Below are 27,661 nucleotides of genomic sequence, written 5' to 3' on the forward strand. Positions count from 1 at the left end.
TAACACTCTGGTTTAAGTTTTTGACCTTTCTGCCATTTACATTGTTGTTTACATTACTAACAATCGAAATAACAAAAATGCACAAAATTATTAGCACATAACTCGTTTTACGCTGTGCATGATTTTTAGACAGGCCCGGACACAAACACTTATTTCAAGGTAGGAGGAGGGGGGCGAGGATAAAATAAATCCCGAAAATTAAAAGACAATATAGGATACACTGTATGTGCCTGGTTCAATAGTAAGTCCGATGGAAAAGGTGATCCTTGAATTATATATTCTTTGAAAGTGTCGGATCTTTAATGCCCTTAAAAATAGTAAGAAACTTCCCACAAACATCACCCAAGAAAATATAGAACCCATAAAAAAAGAGATAAAACCACTCAAGTTCTCAACCCATTATTTTAACTATTAGCTGTGACAAAGAAGAATCACCTAAGGACAAAAAAGTGGTACAAAAAGGATCTGAGTTCATTTTTAAGTATTTTACTTTACAATCGTGCAAAAAATATTTTTCATAAGTCATATAGGACCTTCCATAGTGCAAATTTAGGCGTGATTTCATAGGCAGCGCAATAGCGCTGTCTAAGCAAAAAGCGACATGGGACAATGTATTATTTATTTATTATTTTGTTGTTGTTTTAGACCAGGGTACTTCGTATCGAAGGAGTTGTCATAGAAACTTCGAAAAGGGCTCATTCGATTGGAAATTGAAAGTGCTAGTGCCCTTTTATATAGTCAAAAATGATTGGAGGGCAACTAACTCCCATTTCATGACCACCCTTCCCTCAAATACATCCAATCAAAATTTTGATATAGCCATTTTGCTCGATGTAGTTAAAAAGTCTGGAAATTTTTTATTTGAGGATGAACCCCCCCCCCCCCCAACAGCTCTCAGGACAAGGGTTGCAAGTTATGCCCTGGGGGCATATAAGGTTTATACGGAAAGGGCGATCGTATAAACTTCGGAGGGGGCTTATTGGATTGCTAATCAGAAGTTTTAGTATCCTTTTTGAGATTCAGAGTGATGGGATGGTTTACACCCCCCACAACTCGATTTTCCCGAAATGCACCTGATAGGAATTTTGAAATGACCATTTGTTATTGTAGAAACATCGAAAAGAGCTCATTCGATTGGAAATTGAAAGACCTAGTGCCCTTTTTAATAGTCGAAAGTGATTGGAGGGCAACTAACCCACCTCCAACGCCCACCTTTTCCCAAAACACATCCAATCAAAATTTTAAGATAGCCATTTTGTTCAACGTAATTAAAAGGACCAGCAACTAGGTCTTTGAGTATGACCCCCCCCCCACCCCCCCTAGCCCTCAGAGCAAGAGTTGTAAGTTAATCCCTGTGGGCATATAAGGTTTAAAAAGTTTAAACCTTTTTATGCGTCTTTAAATAAAATTATTAGTAGATATGTGCACACTACTGCTAATACTACTGTTACTGCTACATTTACTGCCACTACTACTACTACTTCTATTGCAGCTACTTCTATGGCTAAGAGCACTTAGATGAAAATTTCAAGAAGTATATAGACATGCAGGTTAAGGTTTGAGGTAAGTTGAGGAGGATTTTGAATTAGTCAGAAGATGCTATATGTGTACTTTTAATACTATCCCTACAGTTAATTTAACGAATGACGCTAAAGGTATTAAGATGAAACTTTTAGGGAACGTTTAGGAATTTCAATTAAAGGAAAAATCTGTGTGCACGCAAGTTTTCAAAAAAGCATATAAGTAATATTACAGGCAGCACAACTCTATAATAGCTAGAAATATCATTAAAACTTTCAAAGGAGCTAATTCAATTCAAAATGAAAGTTCTTTTGCCCTTTTTAAGAGTAATAAGAGACTAGAGGGCAGGCAGCCCTTCTCTCAATCCCCTTCATTTTCCAAACACATCCAGTCAAAAGTTTGTGACAGCCATTTTGTTCACCATAGTAGAACGGTCAAGCAACTATGTCTTTAGGGATATTAGGCATGTATATCCCCTACAATTATTAAATTGGTCCATTATGCTTCAAAACTAAATGTTACTTTAAAATAAATCAAAAGGCATTGTGTTTATGGTTGCCAATAAGACACCTCAGCAATATATCGAGAACGACTGGGGGTAATAAGTTGAAACTTTTGGGGGTACTACCATTATCACTTCTGCTCTCAGATTTAAATAGATAAAAACAGTATAAGTGTATCAAGGTTTTCAAAGAGTATAGATAAAATCTTTTGGGTGTGATATTAAGTTTTGTTTGTCAGGTTAACTTCAGAAGCAATAAAATTAAATTAAAATACTGAATGTGTCAGGATTAAAAATTGCTGAAAAAGCTTCTCCAACAATACAAAATACAACATACAACATACAACAACATACAAACATACAACAATACAACATACAAATAGGAACACATGCTATGGATTCTTTTAGAAAAAAAAACTGAAAAGATATAAAGTGTTATTTTTTTTCATGAAAAAGACCATGTCAATAAAAACGAACAGAAATTAATTAAAACAAATTTTTCCACAAAGGAAGTTTAAACACAAGGTTAACATAATTTGCACTTTACTGAAAACAGAATACGTTTGGAATGTTTTCACTTTTCTTACTTTCATAAATAAAAAATTATCAAAACTTTTAAGGAATAAATATCAGTATATGTCAATTAAACTAATAATCCACGGTCATTTGTTTTTTTTCAGTAAAGTGCAAATTTTGTTCTGGTCTTGAGTTTGTCTTGGCTATTTATTGTAAATTTTGTTCGTTTTGAGTTTCATTTGTTTATTGATAGTGATTTGTGGTAGTTTTACGCTGGGAAGATTTTTTGACTTTATTTTTGCTCATTTTTGGCTTAATGGAGCTGTTCACTTTTGTTTGAAAAACCTGTTTTGTGGAAAAAGTTTTTAATTAAAACAGCGGAGAGCGTGCTGAGCTGTGTTGGCCTCAGACAGCAAAATACCACAATGAATTGTCATTGTTGAATACCAAATTCAACAACAAAGAATAAATAAAGAGCCTAAAATAAACGGTCATGAAAAAATACAGATAACAGATTCTAATATAGATGAAATAGATCTTAAGACGAGTAAAAATTCAACTGAATGTTCAAATCGAACTTAAAACGAATTAAGAATTACTACAATCAGGAGTATGGCTACTACCCTTTAGAAAGAGCCTATGTACTTACTTCTTTGGATTTGTTACTGGCAAATCTAATTCCTTAATAGCTTCCGAGAAAAAATTTTCCACTTGAGGTAAAGAATCCTCCATATTGGACGGTTCATCCAAAGTAGCATTCCAAATACTGTTCAGATGGTCACTATTTAAAAGGAACTTTAAATTAGAAGAATCAACACAACTTGAGCATACACACAGACGAGCTTTCATAACTAAGTTGTCTCATTCATTTTTCTATCCACGATGATTACAAGATAAATTTGAGTTAATAGGAGTAAATTACTCCTTTTGACACGCGACCGGATACAAGCAAAAGAAAAGAAAAGAGTCAGCATTGACATTCCGATCTATGCTGGAAATTGTCGATATTTTTGAAGCAAGGCAACGCTGTTTTCCGTTCCCGCAAATAAAAGAGAAACAACCAGATATGAATGAAAACATTTAGAATAGGAGAACAGGAAAGAGTGAGTAAAATAGAAAACCGAAAAAAAATTCTTTTTTTCAGAGAGTCCTGTTTTCTATCAATCCATGCATGCCAACAAAAAGAAAAAGGCGAATTCTTTCAAAACAGTGAAATAAAAAATTATAATTGGTTATGAATCCAAAACTGGCTATGAAAGAGAAATAATAATTAGAAAATAAAAACTTTTTTTTACAGTTCTGCCTTTCAAAAAGAAGAATATACACTAGATTTGTGATGAATCCAAAGAAGTAAAAAAAAACCCTGAAGTTACAACAAATCAGTAAATTTTTCCTGAAACGTAAAATATTCTTTAATACAGGAAACATTTTCCGTTTTAACTAAAAAAAAAAGAAAAAGAAAAAAAGCAGAACAACTATAATAGCTAAGACTTTCCAAATTGAAGAAAATAATCGTCAGTATTTTGGAGTTCGGCATTTAGTTCTTTCAATTTGACCACGTTCTAAATACGTCACTAGCAAAGTGGAATAAATCCAATGCACTAAAAATTAAATAGGATAACAATCCATCATTTTTGCATCAAAACCATTACAAGATAACTTGGAGTTAATTACTATTATTGACACGCAACCGGACACAACCAACACGAAAGGCAAATATAAAAGAAGCAACAGCCATGTAACTTTCGCGACAAACAGCTAAATATTTTTTCTAAGGCAATGCAACACTAGTTTGAAATTGACAAAATATAAGAGCAGGGGGAAACTTTAGGGTAAAAAAATGGTTCTTGTATGATATATCCCCTACCTAATATTTTTCTATGTTTCTCGGACGCTTAATCCTAATGAAATGTACCAAAGTAAGATAAAAATATAATACTTTAGAAATAAATTTGGGGGTATATATTTGCACATTAGGGGGTTGGGGGTAAAGTATAGCGGGTCTGCATGTCTAATGTGTTAGGTACAATTATTCTGCATATTATGTAGTAGGAATTGTTTTCTAACTTCACACTGTCCAAATACTTTACCAACACCCCACCCCCCTAATATGCAAATATATAGCCCAAATTATATATTTTCCATCTACGCTGTCACTTCTCTTTTAGTTTTGTCTCAAGCTAAGCTGAAAGAAACTAACAATGAATCAATGAATGTATAACTTGAGCGGTAGGGGGCTTATCATATCACATAAGTACCTAAAAAATAATAAAACTTAGCAAAAAATACATGAATCTTTTTTTAAATTCATTAATATATGATACCAAATTGGCAATTATATACTTCTGAATTTTCTTTATAATTCCTCATTTTTGTCTCCTTTTCTAATATTTTCTCAGCTACTAAATGTATTTTCCTTGTTTATTCCGTTATGTAATTTTACTACCCATCATAACGCACTAAGTCACAAGACAGAGTAGAAAAAGAAGAGAAGGAAAAGCACTAAAAAGCAAATTAACACTTAAACAGCATGACAAGCCGATCAAAGAACATTTAGAAAACTACTTTAAAAATTTAAACGTCTTTAGTACGTCTCGTTACTTCAGCAGATAGTATCCAGGGAGACAGCAACTCTAAATTTGCCCCTTAGTAATACAGTGGTAACCAAGGATGAGATAATAACATAGTGATAATAGTGTTTTTTGCATTAGTATATTAAGTCTTAGAATTTCTACAAAGAAACCACTGTCAAAATTTTTTTCCAGGATAAAAGAAATGAAAATATTTACCTTCCAATATCTGTTTTTCCCTCTCTCACTGCCTGTCTGAGTTTATCCACAGACGATACTTTAGCCTTCTTTGGAGGTGGTACCCCATCTTTTGGCTTTTTCTGATTTGGTTTTTCAAATTTTTTACATCCTTCATTTTTCCATTGATTCCAAAGCTCTTCTCTCTATAAATTGAAATTGCAACAAAATAAAAGCATCACAAGCTAATTTCTAATAAATCAAGCATAAGAAAATTTTTTTTTTATTCAATTTATCTACGGGGGTAATATTAACTTGATTTTTAGAAGTTTCTTAGCCTACTGGAGAAAGAGAGGGGGAGGGGGAGTGTTATTTAATCAGAGGTCTGAATCTTTATAGCCTTTTTCTACCTAAAATCCACGGGGGCCGTATTTAATGATGGAAAGATAACATAGTCTTGCCGATTTATCAACAGGATGAAAATGTTTCATATGAGACAGGGCCGTATGTGGCCGTAGACAGATTTGGCCGTATTTGATGATGGAAAGATAACGTAGTCTTGCCGATTTGTCAACAGGATGAAAATGTTTCATACGAGACCGGGCCGTAGACAGATTTCGCCGTATTTGACGATGCAAAGATAACGAGGTCTTGTCGATTTATCAACAGGATGAAAATATTTCATACGAGACAGGGCTGTATTTGGCCGTATTTGATGACGGAAAGATAACGTAGTCTTGCCATTTTTCAATATGATGAAAATGTTTCATAAAAGACTGCTAAGATTTTATATCCCCTTGAGATAGGTTCGAGCCCTTTAGGAAAACTAAGGATTAAAGAGGCATATTCCTTCATGATCTAGGTATACAGGTGCATCAATTAGCCTCCGTCCCCCTTTGCTTTTTTTACCCTCAAGTTTTGAAAAGTACCCTTTTTTGGCATGTTCCTTGAAAAAATGGAAATAGTAACAAAATTACTCCCTCCAATATTTTGAAAAAAATATTTACCTCCCCCCTTCACATCGAAATGAGTTCCGAGAACCATATACCCCTAGCATCTAAGACATACATGGTACATAAAATAATTGATCAGAATAATTGATAAATAATTGAACATATATAATTGATCATAAGAGAAAGATGGCAACACACCAAAAACATGCGTTTACTGGTTAAGAAAATTTGTTTGCTATCTGCCGCTATTTCTTTTACATATTTAAAGGTATATTTATCTATACACATTCTGCGGATGAAGGGTGACATATTACCATATTTTCCTTTTCGGCCGGCCGTCAGGGCTAAACGGAAAGCAGGCCGTCCGCGGCTGGGGTGGGAGGATGTCGTAAAGAAAGATTTAAGGGAAATGGGAACTTAGAAAAACAAGCGAAAAGTTCCTAGATGTTTTCCAGAGAAACTGCCTACGGATTCTTCTGGATACCCGGCTGACTGACCGTATTTCAAACAGTAGACTGTATGAAAAGATGGTTCAATCCCGCTTTCTAGTGCTATAATGAGAGAAAGGTTGAGATGGTTAGAGCACGTTCTGCAGATGAAGGAGGACAGATTGTCAAAGATTGTCCTTTTCGACCGACGGTCTAGGGCTAAACGGAAAGTAGGTCATCTGCAGTTGGGGTGGGAGGATGTCGCAGAGAAAGATTTAAGAGAAACGGGAATTTCTTGGGAGGATGTAAATAGGAAGGCTTTGAATAGATTAGGACGGAGGAGGAGCGTGCATAACTGTGTTCGCCTCAGGCGGCCTGGGGATGCAGTGAGTTGTTAGTAGTAGTGGTAGCATATACACGGAGCGGTCTTTCCCCATAAGTTCAGAGGCCCTTCACAAAACCAACAGCCTAGAAAAACACGTTTTTTCCATAAGCACGTACACGAATAAAAGACAGCAGTGCTAAAAGGCACAAAATCTAGAAAATACAAATATATGATAGATAATAGGTCATGGAAAAAGGACAACCTACCTTTAAGATGTGTTTCACTGTTAATAAGAATTGTTTTCCATCTGTTGACGTTTCTTCGACGAGCTTATAGACTTTTTCAACAGAATCTTTCACAAACGCCAACTGATCTTCTTTCAAAACATGGGCCGACCTAGAAGAAAACATAAGCAGACTGTATCCTATTCGTAGTCTTCATATATTAAATACATTTACAGTCCATATAGTACGATTTTACACAATCGTTCTTTGGGGCTGGGGGGGGGGGGATTTAACCAGTCAAATTACCAAAAAAGGTTTAAGGAGGTACAGCAATAGAAATAATCGTTAGAATTTTGGATTTTCATCGGGGCACCTGCACCCAGCTCCTTCACATTGAATATGTGCTCTATATAAAAAAAACCCGTCTTTTATAGTTAATTTCTGCCCACTTATAATATTATAGCCCACGATTACAGCGAATACAGGGAGGGGCACCACTCCTCAAATCTAGCTCTTTGAATCAATGTTTAACTTCTTCAGAACAATGCTTCGAGAAAAAATTCCTTTAGAGCATTTGCTTTTCGAAAAAAAACTATAATTATTCAAAACTAAACTATCGTATCCGCAATAAGTGGGAAACTATCCCCCACTGAGCACTCACATTGCCCGCTATATCGCATCTTCGTTAATTTATATAAATATACATATTCCTAATGAAGGGAGACAAAAGGTTAAATCTGCAGCCATCTGAACGTTCATTCAAATTGTCTGAGCCACCTGTCATAGTGAGTTTGAAAACATGGAGCTGGAGCACTTTCTTGGAGCTTACGTAACTCCTCCCCATTTGAAGGTTTACTGACCAATCCCCTAATACATAATGTGCCGCTATGAAATACTTTATAACGGTTAGTCTTACTAGATAATCGATAATAGCTTTTTGTTTTCCATAGACTGCATGTATGTTTAAGAACGAGTAGTATATTGCATTCAAGTATGAGCTCTGAGACAGGGAGGCTATATAATAACCCTTCACTAGTTTTAAAAAATTTTGCGCGATAGAATTTTGGCCCTGTTCGGGCCAAAATGACAGAATGTGACACTTTCCTGTGGTGTGATATCTTTTGCTTCTTAAAAAGGGCGCTAAATTTATAAATTGCATGATGTATGACTACGGGCTATGGATGGTCACTTGCGCGGTCATCTTTCTCCGGAAAATAAGAAATTTTATGTTATGTAGATAGTGGCTTTAAGATACTCATACATGTTGAACTTAACTGAACAATTTCCATCCAAATAACACCCTATTTTTTGAATATTTAGTTCTTATTTTTTAAGTCGTCCCGGAAATAAACCCTTGGGAAGTTCTAGGAAATCTGGTTCTAGGGGATAATTCTTAAGCACAAAGAGATCCATAAGCAGCCTACCACTGTAAATAGTTTTATCAAGCCTCAATAGAATCAACCGAGTTCAAAGAAGGGTTAAAATAATTGCCTATTTTTAACCGTTGATTTTGATATAGACCATGTGCGTCTTTAGGAACTAATGCGCCATCGTGCAGCATTACTGCCCTTGAAAAAGGAAAGCACTTTTAAGCACAATAATTTACTATGATTCTAAATCGATTGGCTATCTCATAATTTTCATTCGATAACTTCTCGGCCCTCTTTGGATCAGAAACCATAAAAAACTGAATCTTTTGATGTATATTATGTGTTCAAAATTCCTTTTTCTTTTAGTTTCAATTACTATTAGCAGGAGACATACTTTACTTATGGCTCGCTATCACGAAGGTTAGAATTTTAACCAAAATAAGAAAAAATTAACATGAAAAAATAGTTTTTTTATAACTATTTAATCTTATAAGAAATAATGAAATCATTGTTTATCAAAACTTGCATGCAATGAAGAAACCCGTGATAAAAAAAGACCTCCCCGGCGGGGAATCGAACCCCGGTCTCCCGCGTGACAGGCGGGGATACTGACCACTATACTACCGAGGACTTACAATTGAATGTAGATCAAATATGAGTCGTTCAACAAGAATTTCAATAAAACAAAATTTCGATAAGCAAAAATATCAATTTCTGTGTGGCAGACTGACACATCAGTCTGCCGTAATTCCTGTAGTCATACCTTTTAGCTTCTATCTTAAAGCGGTAATCCTCTCAGTTCTCTAATTTATCTCCGTGTTTGATTGAGAGCGTAATTTAGCAAAATATTATTTAAAATTGTTTTAAAAGCCTGTAAAAATGGAAGGAAATAGGATAATCTGATTAACCAAAAATATACTAGATATTAACAGAAATAATTTTATCGTTTGGGATTTTCTCTTAATTTTCAGATATTCTTGAATTAAATACGGAATTAAATATGCTAAAAATCACTAAAGATTGCTGGGGGGAGGAGGCTTATTTCAAATTTGGGTTGAATAAAGAGGATTTGAAGAATTTGTTGTTGGTAAGAGTTGTTGGATTTGTTAAAGAGTTGGTAATTTTTTGGGAAAGTTTAGGCTGGCAGCTGGACCCTACTTTTGCCCTATGAGTGGATGCGTGAATGAAAACTTGTTTCATTTTGTATCCAAGTGTGAAGAACTGTCTGAATTGCGGAAGGAACGTTTTGGACGAAAGTTTGGGAGTGAATGTTGGCTAACTGAGTGGATGGCTGAGAGGAACGCATGCGCTATTAAACAGTTGTGCAAGTTTCTTCGTTTAGGGATTAAACATAGGGAAACAATGTTTGAGCGGATAGTTTGTTAGCTCTATTGTTGTTCTATAGTTGTATTACATAAAAAAAAAAGTTTTTTTTAACTGTAAGTAAGGAGCGACATTAAAACTTAAAACGAAAAGAAATTACTCCGTATATGAAATGGGTTGTCCCCTCCTCAACGCCTCGCTCTTACGCTAAAGTTTGACTCTTTGCCACAATTCTACTTTTTAAAACAATTAAAAGCTTTAGCGTAAAGAGCGAGGCGTTGAGGAGGGGACAACCCATTTCATATACGGAGTAATTTCTGTTCGTATTAAGTTTTAATGTCGGCCCTTACTTACAGGTAAAAAAACTAGTTTTTTTGTATTTAATTTCTGAACGTTTTTGAATTAATGCATGTCTGATTTTGGCTCTCCACACATAAATTATTAAAATGAAATTTGCATTAATTCCTTTTTTGGCTAAATGGCTTTTTCTTAGTTTTGATCGGACGATTTTGAGAAATAAGGGGTGGGGAAGGAGGCCTAGTTGCCCTCCAATTTTTCGGTTATATAAAAAGCCAACTATAACTTTTAATTTTTAACGAACATTTCTATTAGTAAAAAATATACGTAACTTACGAATTAACTTACGTAACAAACTTTTATATTCTTATATTTTTATTATGTATATAAGGGGGTTTGTACCCTCGTTAATGCCTCGCTCTTTATACTAAATCGTAAGTTTTGTGTCAATTCTTTAAGAATGACCCCTGAATCAGAAAGGCCGTAGAGTAAATAGTTGAAATTACTAAAAATACTTTAGCATAAAAAGCGAGGCATTTATCTCCTCCTAAATACCTCGCTCTTTATGCTAAAGTGTTTTTAGAACCCCTGATATGCGTAATAATCTCTGTTCGTTTTAAGTTTCAATGCTACTCCTTACTTTCAATTGAAAAAACTTTTTCATGTTTATTTTTTCTTTGTTTTTTTTTTATAGTAGTTTTAGAAAATTCTGCGTCCTTTTTATTTAATTTCTCTTCCCCCGTGACATATTTCTCCAAGGAAAGATCCTCCCACATAGCCCCCTCCCCTCAGCCCTACCCCCCCAAAAAAAAACCAAAAAATCCCCCTGAAAATGTCTGTACACTTCCCAATAACCATTATAATATGTAAACACTGGTCAAAGTTTGTAACTTGTAGCCCCTCCCCCAGGGACTGTGGGGGAGTAAGTCATTCCCAAAGACATAGTTATTATGGTTTTTGACTATGCGGAACAAAATGGCTATCGCAAAATTTTGATCCGTTGACTTTGGAGAAAAAATGAGCGTGGGAGGGGGCCTAGGTGCCCTCCAATTTTTTTGGTCACTTAAAAAGGGCACTAGAACTTTTCATTTCCGTTAGAATGAGCCCTCTTGCGACATTCTAGGAACACTTGGTCGATATGATGACCCATGGAAAAAAAAAAAAAAAAAAAAAAAAAAATTAAACACGCACCCGTGATTTGTCTTCTGACAAAAATACGAAATTCCACATTTCTGTAGATAGGAGCTTGAAATAGTTGCTTTAGGGTTCTCTGATACGCCGAATGCGATGGTGTGATTTTCGTTAAGATTCTATGACTTATACGGGATGTTTCACCTTATTTTCCAAAATGAGGCAAATTTTCTCAGGCTCGTAACTTCTGATGACAAATACTAAATTTGATGAAACTTCCGTTTTTTAGAGTTTCGTTTACTATTGAGCCGGGTCGCTCCTTACTACAGTTCGTTACCACGAACTGTTTGATTCTGTTCCTGAGTTAGGTCTGTAGACTGTATTCTGCGCATTTTGTGGTTCTTTTGTTGGTCTTTTTGATTGTTTTGATTTATATTATCTAAAGTTGTATTTTGTTGCTGAGCTTGTTTGTAGACTGTATTATGTGTTACTATGGCCCGCAGGCTTTTCTTGCAATAAATCTTATCCTACTATGGGACTATCAAGGGGGGAGGGGGTGAATTTGAGGGTGAATTAACTGTTATATATTTTGAAGGAGCATACAAAAACTAATCGGTTAGCATATTCACCTTGTCTCAATGTCAGTTATGGAATTTGGTATATGTTGACGGGGGGGGGGGGGGGGGGCTAGAGCCGCAAGAGTAGACTGAGCGTACTATGCAATAACATTCTTGGGGTTTGAACCTCTAATAGTGTGTACTTTCTTATAGGGTGCTCTCTCGACCCTCTTGTTATTTTCCCCATGGACGTAAGGATAAAAATTAAGAACATAAAAAAGCGCAGCACTTGTCCACTAAACATTCTTAGATAGCTTCGAAGACCACACTGCCTTTCCATGACGAAAGTAAAACAGTTCAAAATAGGGATGAAACCTTTTAATTGACAGCGAACAGATACAAAAATTTTTAACTGGATATTTCGAACACATATACAGTGTTCATCAGCAATAAGTTTTACTGCTGATAATGAACACTGTATATGTGTTCGAAATATCCAGTTAAAAATTTATATATCAGTTCACTGTCAATTAAAAGGTTTCATCCCTATTTTGAACTGTTTTACTAAACATTCTGATTGAAATAGTTATAACCTATCACAATAATCTTTCAAAACATTCATCCCTAATTTCCAATGACAATTTCCAACTGACAAGTTCCCAAATTGTTAGAAATTATGGTTCCTTGCTGACATGACTAGAAAAGTCACCGTCAAAATTTTGACGGTGATCAACCTTCTACACTTACTCCAAATTTTTTTCAAATAATATTTTCTCCAAAATCTTTTAAGCTCCGCATGGAAAGTAAATATACTTCCAGGTGTTGTACTAGGAAATTCGGAAACTTACATTCAGTAAATTTATATCACTTGATGTCTTGTTTTATTTTCTTTCCAAATTCAATGATTGCTTCAGGGGCCAAGGTTATTTTGAGCCCTTAAAGGGGCTAAAAATAGTCATAGTAACCAAAGTTTAAAAATATATTTCTAAAAATACCGTCTTATGAGAAAAAATTGACATTTGTAGCTGATTCAGGAATGATAATTAATGTTTTCATGAGTTTTCTCCGAGGAGGAGGGGGGGGGGGTCCTGAAGAAGATTATATACATCGGGGACATGGAAAAAGTAAGCAGTAGTATTATTTTTAGTTATGTTTGAACTAGCTAAATATATTGTCTTTGAGGTTTTTTCGGCCTATTTTTATAAAAGAAATACCACTTCACATGTCTTTTATCTTGTGGCAAGGAGCCAAGGATACACAGTAGTCAGTAGATCTTGATACACACTAAGAGACTAATATAAGAATGGGACTTACGTTTTGAATTTCGTCGGCACTTGTAAATATTGGAATAAGATTAGAAACTGCAGAAGAATATTCTTCCTGAATTTAGGATCATTCAATTCTAAATCAAAGAGTTCTTTTTTTGTCAAATATTTTCCAGAGTGAACAAAATCCATGGAGATTTCACTTGTGTCCATGGCATCAGACTCGTTCTTCCGCTTCTTACCGCGAGATTGCTCTAGCTTAAACCCACTCAGAACGGAGAATATCTCAGATGCACCCTGTAGAAAAAAATAATATGTAGATGAAAGAAGTTTGACTCATGTTAGGTCTGTTATTTTAGGGCTTCTGGAAAGTGCTAACTACCAGAACAACCAATCAGGAAGTAAAAAGAAAATGGGGATAAAGATCACCCAGAGCCTTTCCGGGCACATAGGGTGTCAAATCGACATTTCAATAGGTGGGTCTTTTTTTTATAGGAACGAGTAGCAAACCCGTCACCCAGCGGCGGTTCTAGCCTCTCTTGTGCCCGGGACAAAATCTTGATTAGCACCCCCCTCGTCTCTCACAGAACTCTCAGGCGAAATTAAACAAAATACATTTATTAACGAAATTGTTTCCGAATGATTAATTAATTAATTAATAATATATTTTTTGATTATTTTTAAATTAGTATTTAAATTATTCAGTTGTTTAATCACTATTAATTATTTGTTGTCTTTTAATTCATTTTTATTTCATCAATGAGTTAATAACTATTTATTATTTTTACTTATTAACTGCGCCCTTTACTTTATTTTAATATAAATAAAATTCCCAAAAATTACGAAATGATTATAACCGTTAGATTATTTATTTGAAATTTTGCGCCACTAAAATTTCTTCGCCCGGGGCAACCCCTATTTTCCCCTCCTAAAACCACCCCTGCTGTCACCCAATCTTGCAGCAGTGGGGGTTGATCCCTGGGCCCAGTTTTGTCGAGCAGAGCATCAATCCAATGTACTACCAAAGGGCTCAAAAGAATGATATGCCTCTCTTTTTGACAATAACTACACACAATAAGGGAAGCAAATTATTCTGTTTAAAAAAAAACTAACAAACCCCAAGGATGACCACTGCAGTTGTCCCGCTGACGTACAGCTTAAAAAACAAAATAGACTTGAGGTATGGTGAACAAATCGGTTAACAGTTACGGTGACCTTAACTTCCATTTTCATTAGATTAAGAGCTTAATGAACTATTAACAGTCCAAATGATAATAAATCTATTTATTATCCAAATGATAATAAATATATATTATATTATAATGATAATTATAATAAAGCTATTTTTATCCAGCATTGTTTTTTTATTGAGCCTTTGGATTGCGGATATAAAAACCACATCTATAAAATCCTCTTGTTTTTCTTTGTTTTTTTACCCTTTGTAAGAGGCTTATTGAAAAAAAAAAAAAACTCTTAAAGAAGCCTACAGGTACTAAAAAATGTGAAACGAAGAGCAATTGAAAAAACTGAACATTTTTTATTCAGTTCCTGCACCCCCGGGTGCAGAAATCCGGGGCAAACATCGTCCTTGGGGCTTGTTTAGTTTTTTGAAACAGAATAATAAGGGAAGAAGAAGAAAGAGAAGAGTTTATTTTCAAGTACTCGGACAAGAGGAGAAGATAAAAATCACGAATAATTATCTAAGCTACATATGGGGCTACTCAGTGAGTATAGTTTAGAAATATATTGAGATTTAATCAGAATAAAATGTATAATAACGCAGTGAAAATTTTCTAATCATGAAAATTTTTGTAATTATCATTAAAATTTTGACGAAATGTTTTCTTTGGAATCATGATATTTTGTAGTTCTATTTATGGTTTTTTTAACATTATATTATAAAGAATACGATATAGCATAAATAATATTAATCATACATTATATAAACAATTTAAATAATACTACAATTGTCTATGGGAGCCTTCTAGATACACGGTTTCGCCCTCCCACTCCCTGTACTTAAAATTTGTCAGTTTCTCTTTTGCTAGTAGCACATCTTCAAAAAATAGCAAATTAAACATATAATTACCAGAAATCACTGAGTTAACTTCATAAATTTCAAGTTCGAAGGAGGAAGGATATGTAACTCTGACACCTCCCCTCCCCCTGCTCACAAGTGCCTGAAATACAGTGTTCTTCTTGAGACTACTAATACCTTTTCAACGAATTATACCACATTTAGACTTCAGTTATACCTCAAGGTGACTATTTTTGCAAAAATATAGCACATTATGAATTAATGGTGACTTTGGTTACAAAAGTTAGATTTTTCCCACTTTAACTGAAGACATCATTACCTGATAAGATATTAGATGACAAAAAAAGCAATTCAGCACAAACACAATTAAGCAGCCATAAGCACTCAACAAGAATGATTGAAATCCACCAGGTTATAGAGAATCAATTTTGTATCAGACACCATTGTAAAGATCAGCTGGTGGACGTAAAGAGCACCACAAAACACATACTTAATTAAACACGGATTCCTTCATGTTAGAACTACCTTTGAAAAAGTTTCCCAACCAACTGAAGTATAGCATTTATTAGGATTCCGAAAAAAATCTTGTAAAGACCAAAAAGTTTTGTAGACATTTCCATTTACGAACTTTTCTTCTTTTGGAGCGTCATCTGCACTGCCCAAGACTTCATCATCATCAGAATCGGCGAATGTGGTGATGTTATCTAAATTGAATTCTCCAACAATGTTTAATCCTGAAATAAACTCTAAATTTAGTGCCAATCCACCAGATCCTACAGACAAATGAGAAAGGAAATCAGTGCAAGGAGAGGGAATTACAAATAATCCAGTGCAATGGCCATTAGCTCAAAATCTTGAAGTAAAAAACGAAAATATAAAAAAAAAATAAAGATCTTCAACAACAATTGATGGTGCGTAGAGTATCAACATGCTACTTTCAACCTTTCAATTTCTGAGTTATTTTTACAGGGCCAGGTCAAAGAGCACAGGGAACTACCGAGAGTGGAAACTGGCACTGGTATCGAAAAAAAAAATCAACAATTCCATCCACAATTCACTGCTTTTTTCTATTTTTCTTGTCTACACTAGCACCAGTTTCCACTACTGTACATACTCTTTGGGGACAGCTAGGAAGCCTGTCACCCTACCTTGCGGCGGTGGAAATCGAATCCCAGGCGGATTCCCGTATATATTTTGTACCGACACATACAGATTTGTATATAATTGTAAAATATATATGCATACAAATTGCAGATAAAACTTTTAACTATTTTATGACTGATGGAATAAAAAGTGACCGTCATTTACCTGTTGAAATCTTTTAATTTAATTTATAAATAGAAAAGCAAGTTAGACTAGGAAATTATTTACTTTGAAGTAGAGCTGCTCCATATACTCTTTATTAATTTATGGTTTTTGACTTAAAATAATTGTTTATTCGACTAAACTTTAAAAAATGGCAGAACTCCTCTTAGCAAAAATTTTAATTACAAGATGTTGTAATTCCCATGCATCTGTACTGACGAAGAACAATGCTGCCATCTGATTCCGTCACACAGCTAAATAGCCCTATTCCAACAGCCTTCTTTATATCATGATTTTTAGTCGAAACTGAAGTTGATCTTTAAGAAGAAGAAGAAAATGGTGAAATTGTGGCAAAATTCCAGTGGAGGAGCTTTTGGTATCTTGGAAGATAGTTGCATTAGGAGAATGAAGCTTTCAGGAATGAATTCAGAGCCAAAATTATGCCCTGGAAAATCAGTTTTCAAGCAACATTTTGCGCTCCTTCCCTATGTCCAAGGCTTAGAGCATGGCGTAATATAGGTCTATTCGTCTTTTGAAAATAATGTGTTTTTCTTTAGTTTTGGCTCAAGTCAGCCTTTTTTTTACTCTAGGTTTTGAAACGTAATTCTAATTATTTGGGTAGGATTTAAAGCCACATTCAGATTGTTTTCCAATATTAAGACGCATTTTTCCGAGTTATTTAGAACCTCATAAAACAAAATTTAACATAGTTAGTAACCTAACCATACTTTCCTTGGGCTTTATTTGTGCTATAGACCTAATTCTGCGAGTTTTGTTTTTATAACGTAAATGATTTAATTCCATCAAGTTCGGTCCCCTTTGCAGGGATAATAGGTGGAGGTACATACTATAAAAGCATTTATCGGACATAGTTTAACCTGTGGAATATTTCTGAAAGTATTCACTACTTGACGCAACTACCTTCTAAGACAGAAAAAGTTTAGATTTTTACAAATATTATTATAGGCTTAAAATATGAAGATGAAAAGCTATGCTACAGCTTGATTTTAAGTTTAACGAAACTTCTTTAAAGAGAGTCACTTTCTCACAATTTTTGGCTAAAATAAGAATTTAAAGGTTAAGTTTCCATCAATTAATTTCTACTCTTTTTCTCTTTACTAGGCCCTCTTTTTCCTCACATACATTACTCGTTACGTATTGTTACGGCCAAACAAAACGCTTAGAGTGGAGGGATCGGGATGAAACTTGGCGGTAAAAATAATCATAAGTCCTAGATACGTGATTGACATAACCGGAAAGGATCCGCTCTCTTTAGGGGAGTTGGGGGGAAGAGGGTTACTTCTTTAAAGAGAGTCACTTTCTCACAATTTTTGGCTAAAATAAGAATTTAGAGGTTAAGTTTCCACCACGGCTGTGTCAATTAATTTCTACTCCTTTTCTCTTTACTAGGCCCATTTTTTCCTCACATACATTACTCGTTACATAATTGTTACGGCCAAACAAAATCTTTTATGTCTAAAGCACTATGAAATTGATCTTTCTATAAGAAACACCCGCATTGAAACATGAAAATACTAAATTCTTAGGCCAAAGTTTTCAACTTTCCATTCCAATTTTTCTATATCCTCCCCCGTGTACAGATATAACTAAGAAAAATACAGGTAAGGAACCCATGTTGATCGCACAAACAATAAAACTCATTGACAAACAATAAAATTCATAAACGTACAATATTTTGGTAAGACACCTGCCAGTCCAGGGTGTAAATTCAAACAACCCCGAGAGAAGGGCATCTGAATTTCCTTATTATATGACTACTAGTAAATATAAAGGAAACACAACTGCTACTTTAAATTTTTGTTCGACATCCATAGCAGCTTTTCACTTCTATTTTGGCTGGATTAACAGTTATCAGGATTTGACTCTTCATCGCGGGCCCAAGCATAGTTGACCTATCATGTCTTTAGCCGTCGAATTAGCCTTTTCTTAACCTTTCAATGTATCTAATATAAAATGTTTTCGCTATAGTACTTTTAGTGTAGAGTTCTGTGTTTACGCTTTTTCTAAATAGGAATTTTAATAATTTCATGCAAGAAATGAAATATCATATGCTCTAGGGCAGTGGTTCCCAACCAATTTTGGGCCATGCCCAACCTAGGCATTTCTATAATCCTTATACCCCCCTCGTGATTTCTAAATCTTGTTATTCAAAATTTTAATTGTATTCACTTGAAGTAAGCTTAAAAGACCACACTGGTGCCAAATCTAGGGGGGCACCCCTCTAGATTTGGAAAATGACCTTGTTACTTCATTTTGATAGCTATATTTTTTTTATTTTAGCTATGTGCTATATAGAACTAACGAGACTGAATGACCGGTCGCTTTTACTGTTCAACCCCGTGCTTTTGTTTTTTAGAGCCATTGAATAGCACTGTTTATTTTTTAAAGTCACTTTTCAAGGACTTTGTTTGGAAATATTACTTTTGTCCTCATACCAGAGAATCCTAAAAGAACCGATAGAAGACAACCTTGCTTTGAAATGTGTAAAACAGCTCCTCGACCCGCTGTCATGATCTCTGACTAGGGTTCAGTCTAAAATTAGGCGCCAGCTTGTCAGTTTGTTGTTGCAGTTGTGATTTGCTGTTGCGAATCTGTAATCAAACAATGAGTAAAAAGGGACAACAAACATTGCGGTGAAAATCCAGAAGAAAAATGAAGAAACTTCAGTACAAGAAACTGGCAATAATATCAGAGCTCAAGGTGCCAGGTTACTGGACAGGATTTCACCTGCGTATGACAATCTTTCAAAAATAAGCGGAACAATAAATCACCCAGATCAACATGAAAGAGTGATCTGCATTCCTGAATCCGTTAGAGGTTCCTGTAGCAGTCGAGAATTTCCCTCAGCTTTTTCTACGAATTTCTCTCAGGTTTTCAGGGATTTCTACGATGCCTCCCGACCAACCAGCTCAACCTATCCTTGAGGGATATCCGCCTTCCACATCTAACGGAAGGAAATTCATTGCGCTTTAAGACTTAGCGAAAGGATTGAATGCTCATAAACTTCTAAGCTTTGTTTTGCTTGCTGCCATTTATCTAGGGAGGCTTCAAGGGCTGGGGAAACTGCTGGAAAAAGGGCTGTCATTGAGACAGACTTTTGTTGTAGTCTACAACAAAAGTCTAGAACAGTTGTAGTCTATTGAAGCAGCATGATGGTAGTAAAAGACATAGGAATTGCGTGTTAGCGTGGGCAAAATTTAAGGTAATTAGTACTGACACTTTGAGATATGCGGCGAATGGCTTAAGTCGGTCCAGATCTCAAGAGGCTTAGGAAAATAGATATCATGTGCAGTGCGTTTATCGCGCTATTTGCTTTCTTGGCCGCCAGGGTCTTCCTTCGAGGAGTCATGATGAATCAGAAACATTCGAAAACCGAGTTAATTTTGTTGAACTGATGGGGAAAATATCTAAAGGCGGCAAAAAGCTAAAGGCCAAGTTACAGCGCCGATTCGGTCACTATTGCAGCCATCAGTATCAAAAACAACACAGTTGCACAGATAGGAAATGCCTTGCGACAAGAAATTATTTCCGAAGTGAAATCAGCTAATTACTACGATATTCTTGCTGACAACACAAAAGATGTTTCTAGAAAAGAACCATTAGCAATTCTACCCAGGTAGGCCTACATACCGAATGAAAAAGTAGTGGAGCGACTTTTCGGCTGCAATCGCGTGCAAATATGAGACGCCGAAAGCTTATCAATCTCGATTTGTGAAACTAAAGAAAAGTGTTTCAGTAGATTTGATGTTGTGTGCTGCCCAATACTATGACGGCGTATTTGTTATGAGAAGGGAAAGCAACGGAGTTGAGGCAAAGTGTAGGGAGAAGGTGCCTCATGCAGTTTTTTACACTGTCACGCCCACAGATTACAGTTGGTTTTGACTGATTGTCTGAAACACATCAGCGAACTTTCAGATTTTTTCTCTGTAGTGCAAGGACTTTACGCATTTATATCATGCAGCAACACTTGAAATGAACTATTTGTGGAATCCCGGTGTATTTGTGGGCAAAAAGTCTTGGAGCTTGAGAGGACCGTCCAAAATCGCTGGTTTTACGCATGCCGCTCTATTTCCAAGGTGAAGGCCAGATTTGATTGAATTTTTGCTGTGCTACCCGCTGTCTCTGATAATCCTGACAGTGAGGCAGCGTATACAACTCAGCCTCTTTTGTATCAACTTTGCATATAATGGAAAAGGTGTTAATCATTATTAGTTGCTAGTCAGAACAACTTCAACAGACAGTTGGCTGATTTACAAAGCACTTGCATTTATTCTGGGACAAACGAGACACTCCAAAAGCTGAGAAATGATAACAAATAAAAAATTTAGCAAAAAAACAGCCGAATTCTTTGCTTTACAAGTTATCCAGGAATCAAAGTATCCAAAATTCAGAACCAGCGTTTGGAACAAGAGAAGTCAAGCCATTTCCACTCGTCTCAAATACTCTTTCAAATTCAACAACCGGTAAACGCAACATTAGTCAGCCAGTTCAACCAGACTCCGGTAAATTTACATACTTTGAGGTTATAGACCTTTCACGAGCCAGATTTACCGACGTTTCATGCAAAATATGCATCAACTCAACCCTTTGTCAGCCTTCTACCTTTAAATTCTGATGATTTTCTCGAGTTTTCAAGAGTTGAATGGGTAATGTGTCATTATAGTCTGAAAAAAGGGACAACCTTATTGCTGATGAGCATGAAACTAAATGTTCAAAGTCAAAAAAGTTGGTGGGGCTTAAAGCTTTGAGAGAGAGTGAGGTTGGGGGAAAGATTCTAGAAAATTGTGAAATAAATGGGGTAAACCTCAAACAAATGATTCTTTCACTACCCGACCAAATAATATGTGCTTATTTTAACATCCAAAAAGTTTGCCACTCTAGCTCTATCACAAACTTGAGTTTTTTGAGGTTGAGGTAAAAAATGTTGATTGAGTAAATACCAGCAAATGAGATTAGATATGTCATTTCTACTCCCTTTTTTTGCTGATGAACATGAAACTAAATCCTTAAAGTCAAAAGAATTCTTTGAGGCTTAAAGCTTTAAGAGAGAGCGAGGCTGGGGGAGAGGTTCAGCCTTCAGGGATATATTAAATTTGGCCTATGGAAAAACATTTGCAGCCTCTCGCGTTGGTAACAACCAAGACTGGGTTGTCCAGTATTCCTGGAACCTCAGTTTTTGAAAATGAGCAAAACCCATATTCCGCAACAACAAAAAAAAACATTTTGTCAAATAGCTTCCCATAACTGAGACAAAACACTAGTTCCAAAACAGAGATCAATATACTCAGACATAATTGTTTCTTAAGGATTTGTTTCTTTAAGGTTGGCTATTTTCTGGAGATAAATTATGCAGGATTTTGCGTACAAGTGGTAGTTGGACGATGCGACGAACCATAGCATCTGTTCACCAATGAATAGCTGAAGTTTCCCGTTGCCTGTTCTTTCTACCACAATTGAAGACTTCAGTAAATCAACAGCATCCATATAAAATATCAATCCAGAACTTCGAAGTCAGTGATATCCGTGACGCTTCGAGGGATTCGAGCTTGCTGGCAAACGCGTTAATGGACGGCTCTTGCTCTAGCTCCTTGACCTCAGTGCATCCTTCTGAGACACCGACAAATGCTGAGTGAAAAACTTGAAGCTCGTCTGAACTGTTGCAAATATCGACCTGATTATCAAATGATTCTCGATGTTGATGACTATCCCCTTGAATCCCAGCTTTCCCTTGCAAAGTTGGCTCTTTCAAAATGTGACCCTTTTAAAATGGATCTACTCCGAGCTACCGAAATTTTATCCAACCCCCCAATTGCCCATTCTGGGGTTCTAAAACTGATAAAGCTAGTTGCTATTTTACCTGTTACCACTGCCAGTAATGAACGATTCTTCTAGGCATTAGAGCATGTGAAGGGTTATCTGGGATCGACAATGGGAAATGACGGACTCAGTAATGTCATGATTATGGCCATTGAAAAAGAGGAGACACTGGATTTGGATAGATTAGTCAACGATCTATCCAAACAGCAAAGTCGCCGTAACCCCCTTTTATAAGTTTTTTTGCCCAATCTAGTTCTGTTGTTCACATCTTCATTACAAAAAATGGAAGAAATCCCCCCCCCCTACATTTTCGTTCATTAGTACCATTGAAATGCCACCAACTTGGTATATTTTTTGCGGGGCCTTCCTTTAGGCATATTTTATACTAATGAAAAATGCTGAATGAATACAACACATTTCATAAAATGCATAACATCACTGCAATACTATCATGTATCTTTTTTTCTTTTCAAATGAATTGAATGTGAGCTTTTGGGGAGGAGGAGGAATATTTGATGTTGTTGTAATTAATATTATACAATGATGTGCACGGTTTAAATTTATTGCTGAATAAATCTATCTATCTGTCTAAACCTATGTACAAAATAAATGCAAAACACATATTGCATAAAAAAAACAAAATAGGAGCTATTTACCTGATTTCTCTGATAAAGGAAAAAATCTTGCTAAGAAAAGAAGAATGCGTCCACAAAATAAGTTCTTCTCAGATTTGGAAAGTCGTCGCAACAAATCTAAAATTAATAAGAACGTCCGTTAGTCTAATCTAATAAATTGTACATGTTTTGAAAATGCATAAAACTTAGGTTACATATATTTCAAAATATATATATGTACATACAATATAAATATATATATATATATATATATATATATATATATATATATATATATATATATATATATATATATATATATATATATATATATATATATATATATATATATATATATATATATATATATATATATATATATATATATATATATATATATATATATATATATATATATATATATATATATATATATATATATATATATATATATATGAATATTGAAAGCTATACTAAATAGTTGCTAACGACCGACAGAAATGTTGAACACACGTCTTACGAAAACAGCAAAATCTGACAAAAAGGAGCTGTCTCATGATCACGTCCATTAAGAGAGAACAATTTACAATTTAAATGGGTGACAAATAGCGTTACTGTTTAATGTTAAAAGTAATGTCTTTGCCCCCAAACATTTCCAGGTGACAATCAAGCCCTTGGAGAGAAAATCTAAAATGATTAAACAGCCTTTGAGGTTATCCCAAAACAGTCATATAGATGAAATAATCTTAAATTGGAACAATGGTGGAGTAATAATCAAAACAACACAGCAAACTTTAAACAGCTCCCAAATAAGCATTGTCATTTAAAATTAACCCTTATATACTTAGCTGAGTCCCATAATGCAGCATATACACAAAAGTTAATTTATCCTTAACAATGTAGTTCGAAAGCCAGCAATTCTTGAATTATTGTTAATAAAAGATGAAGGATAATCAATTAATTCACTTTTTAACAGAATTATTCTTTAAGTAACACAGCTCTTTTCTAACCAATAATCTTAGGTTAACCCTAATTTAATCATAAGTCAATTACGGCTTAAAAAAGTAGAGTGGCACAGAAAATTGTAAGAAGCCCACTTTTAATACACAATAAAATTACACTAAGAAGTCAAAAGTAATTTGCCTACAGTCCATGAAACTCGTTTATAAAATCGTTTATAATTTCAGAATCGCTTATAATTTCATTACTCATTAATTTTTCATTGATTAAATAATTTTTTATTAAATCAATTAATTGAATTGATTACGTTATTAATAAAATTGATTAACATAAATTATCTAAAATGTTAATTAAAAGTTCCATAGAAGTGTTTCTACGCTAGTTGGGAAACATCAGCAGAATGAAACAGAACAAACTAGACCCCAAACTTGTCAAAACCTATATATTTCCTGATGTTTTATCTTGGACATCCAGGGTAATTTCTGTTTGATTCAAGGATGATTAGATAAAAAAAGATAAATTTTTTTTTACATGAAAGTAAGGAGCGACATCAAAAGTTAAAGCGAACATAAATTATTCCTGTTTTGAAAGGGGCTGTCCACTCCTCAACGCCCCGCTTTTTAAGCTGAAGTTTAATTGATTGTTTTAAAAAGTAGAGTTGTGAGAAAGAGTCAAACTTGAACGTAAAGAGCGGGGCATTGAGGGGGGGACAGCCCCTTTCATATACGGAATGATTTATGTTCGTTTTAAGTTTTAATATCGCTCCTTACTTTCAGTTTAAAAAAAGCTGTTTTTTTATTCAGTTTCTGAAGGTTTTCCATAAAATTATTCCAACCATCTTTCACATTGTCAAATTTTAAACTATCAAGTTCATTATTCAACTGTTCCCGGAGAGTTTCTCTCAAATTCTCATCCTGGAGTCTACCAAAATCATAACTTCCCAGGAGATAGTTACCCTACCAAAATTTCAGCTTTAAATTAACCCTAGACACTGTTAGATAGTGATCTTTAATTTTAACATCAATAACAGCACTCCTATATACCCTAGTATCTTGTATTGATCCTGCTAGTCGTCGGTTTACTATAACATAATAAATAAGGTTTGCTGCCCTACCCTAACATGAATGTCAGGTTAACTTATGGGCCATTTATGAACAAACATCGTGAATGCCAGGTTAACTTATGGGCGATTTTATGACCAAAAACAGCATTGGTTATAACTAGATTGTTATACCTACAAAATTGCAAAAGTCTGTAGCCATTTAAGATTTTCTTTTCCTACACGAAATTTACCTAGTCTAGGATACCATCTATCCCTGTTTCGACCGACCGGAGCGCAAAAATTTTCTGGTAAAAACACCATATTTCTACCTGGGACCCTGTCTATTTCCTCCTGTAACTGTAAGTAAACTTCATTTGAGTCACTAGTATCTCCGTCAGTCGGTTCTACAGGGGCATATACTACTAAAACCGATACCCTAAACTTTTTAGTCATAAAATAAGCAATTAGTATTCTATTATTAATACCTTCCCAGCCAAAACAAGACCTAGCAGCTTCCTTAATCATCATGAGCCCTATTCCCTGTCTATGTACCCTATCCTTCTTGCCTGAATAAACAATTTCTATATCACCTAATTTCATGCTTCCTACCCCTGGGATATGAGTTTCTGAAACTCCTAATAAGTCCAGTTTGAGTCGTACGAATTCGTCAGTCAAAATGTCAATACGATAATCATTTTTTAACGTCGTAACATTCCAAGTTCCAATTTTCATGCTCTATAAATCACTGAAGTTATTTTGGCCTCAGGAAAAACAATAATCCGGGATACCAGTGCAGGACGGGGACCAATATATCTTCTCAAGTCTATACCGAAGCACTTAAGCCGCCGTAGAACCGGACAGAAAGAAGTCCCTGGGACCTCCATTATGGATGGAGGCTTTGTGCAATCCTGGGCCCATCTTGGTCACAACATGGTTTTCAGCACTTAGCAATGCTCTTCTATCAATAAGAATCGAAATCCTTCACAGACAGTCTCAAGCTCATTACCTTCGACTCATTATGTATTTATGCCTGCAAATATCATGCTACTATGGGGAGGTAGCTTATAGTAGATAAGTTAGAAGAAGAGGTTTTTAGCCCGAAAGCGCCCATCAAAACATACCAAGCCCAGAAGAATTATACATTAATCAGAATACCGTGCGAATGCTGTGTCGTTTACTAGGCTATGATTCCCTCATAGAGGGGCGTTAATCCTCAAGTAGGAACAGAGTTCACCCAAAGGTCTAAACTCTTGCATGTACACCGAAAGGGTCGAGGTAGCCCTTTGCAGAGGCCGTTGTTCATAGATTTGGATCTTACACACTGCCGCAGTTGTCCTCCTACAGAAGATCCTCCCACGATGGTATTCTGCGTCCCCATGCAGCTTAACCCATTACTGGGAGAAGGTTTGTAACTCACGCGACGTGTGGAGACGCCGGTGGGCCCTGTTGAGTGCACATTTGAGGGACCTTCTTCCTCCTCCCCCTGTATTTAAGGTCCCGGGCGAGGGTGCCCCAGCTTCTATTATGGACCCCCAGGGACAAGGTCCTCCCTTGGTCGGGCCTCCTATGTAGAATCTCATCAAAATAGATTATAGATCTATGGATTAAATTTAAAAAAAAATCATATTGTAGATTTCCAAATAATAAATCTATGGTGTTTATGGCCGTGTGTTTCCTAAATGCAAATTTAATTAGCTCATAAAAATAGATGTCTATGTAAAGACCAACGTCCAATTTAAAGCCCAACGTCCAAAGAACCCAAATATATAAATGATTTAGCCTCCAGCGCCCAGAACCCACAGCTCCCAACTTGAAAGATAAATACGAGCATATCCAAGTATTAAATAATAAGACTAAGTATTTAAGCTAGTCTACCTTTTATACACCGAACTTATTATCCGTGAATGAAATAGAAATATATTCAAAATAATTAATAAATAAATATATTCAAAAATAGATCAAATAAATGATAAAGATAAAAACATGAATAAATAAATAAATATATACTATAAAGAATATAGTTGAAGAATGACAAAACAAGCCATTTCTGACTCCTTACCATTACACATTCTCAGAATTATGTTTTTGGTCGTGTCGAAATAAGCCTCAGACTTCCAGAGATCAATACGATCCTCAACATAGCCAAACAGCTCCTCGGCTTGATCCACTCTAAGTAAGTCAATCGCATCTGAAAGAAGGTTTGCTGGCAAGCTATTAGTCCCAAATTCATCCGAAACAGCGTTTATGGATGAACAAACAATTTGTCGAACACCATCAACATCCCCATTCTGTTGCATATGTTTAGCAAGGGCATTGCGGAAGCTCTGTTCAATGACCAGTTTTTTATGTCTGTAAAAAAAAAAAAAAAAAAAAAAAAAAAAAAAAAAAAAAAAAAAAAAAAAAAAAAAAAAAAAAAAAAAAAAAAAAAAAAAAAAAAAACTATTTTCAACAAATCCCCGCCGGGACCCAGCTAGTATATATATTTTTTACATAATCATCAATATTTGATTCTTTGATATTTGATATGTTCATTGTTATTAAGACTCTGTTTCTTTTAGTTACGGTCACTTAAGAGGTTTCTGGTTATTTCTTATCTTATGGGGGGAAAATGTTTGGCTGCAATTTTAGAAATTTTCAAAGGAGAAATCACTCAATTCTTACACGAGTACGTTCCTCGTAAAATTGCTCTTTCTAAGTTTAAGAAA

At 35.2% G+C, this 27,661-nt stretch overlaps 1 protein-coding gene and 1 non-coding gene across 2 annotated transcripts in view; both read right to left on the minus strand.

Moving 5' to 3' along the window:
* The window catches only part of LOC136034553 (THO complex subunit 1-like), a 64,203-nt gene that overhangs the window by 13,397 nt on the left and 23,145 nt on the right, over positions 1-27,661 (minus strand). The window contains exons 3-9 of the mRNA XM_065715787.1: positions 27,016-27,305; positions 22,997-23,092; positions 15,723-15,931; positions 13,209-13,456; positions 7,259-7,388; positions 5,329-5,492; positions 3,189-3,320 (exon numbers count right to left, since the gene is read on the minus strand). Of these exons, the coding sequence (XP_065571859.1) occupies positions 3,189-3,320; positions 5,329-5,492; positions 7,259-7,388; positions 13,209-13,456; positions 15,723-15,931; positions 22,997-23,092; positions 27,016-27,305 (1,269 nt within the window). The remainder of the gene's footprint in view (positions 1-3,188; positions 3,321-5,328; positions 5,493-7,258; positions 7,389-13,208; positions 13,457-15,722; positions 15,932-22,996; positions 23,093-27,015; positions 27,306-27,661) is intronic.
* On the minus strand, positions 9,145-9,216 carry Trnad-guc (transfer RNA aspartic acid (anticodon GUC)). The gene has a single exon. It is a non-coding gene; the product is annotated as a tRNA-Asp (tRNA).

Source organism: Artemia franciscana, chromosome 13 (assembly GCF_032884065.1).
Source record: "Artemia franciscana chromosome 13, ASM3288406v1, whole genome shotgun sequence".
NCBI lineage: Eukaryota > Metazoa > Arthropoda > Branchiopoda > Anostraca > Artemiidae > Artemia > Artemia franciscana.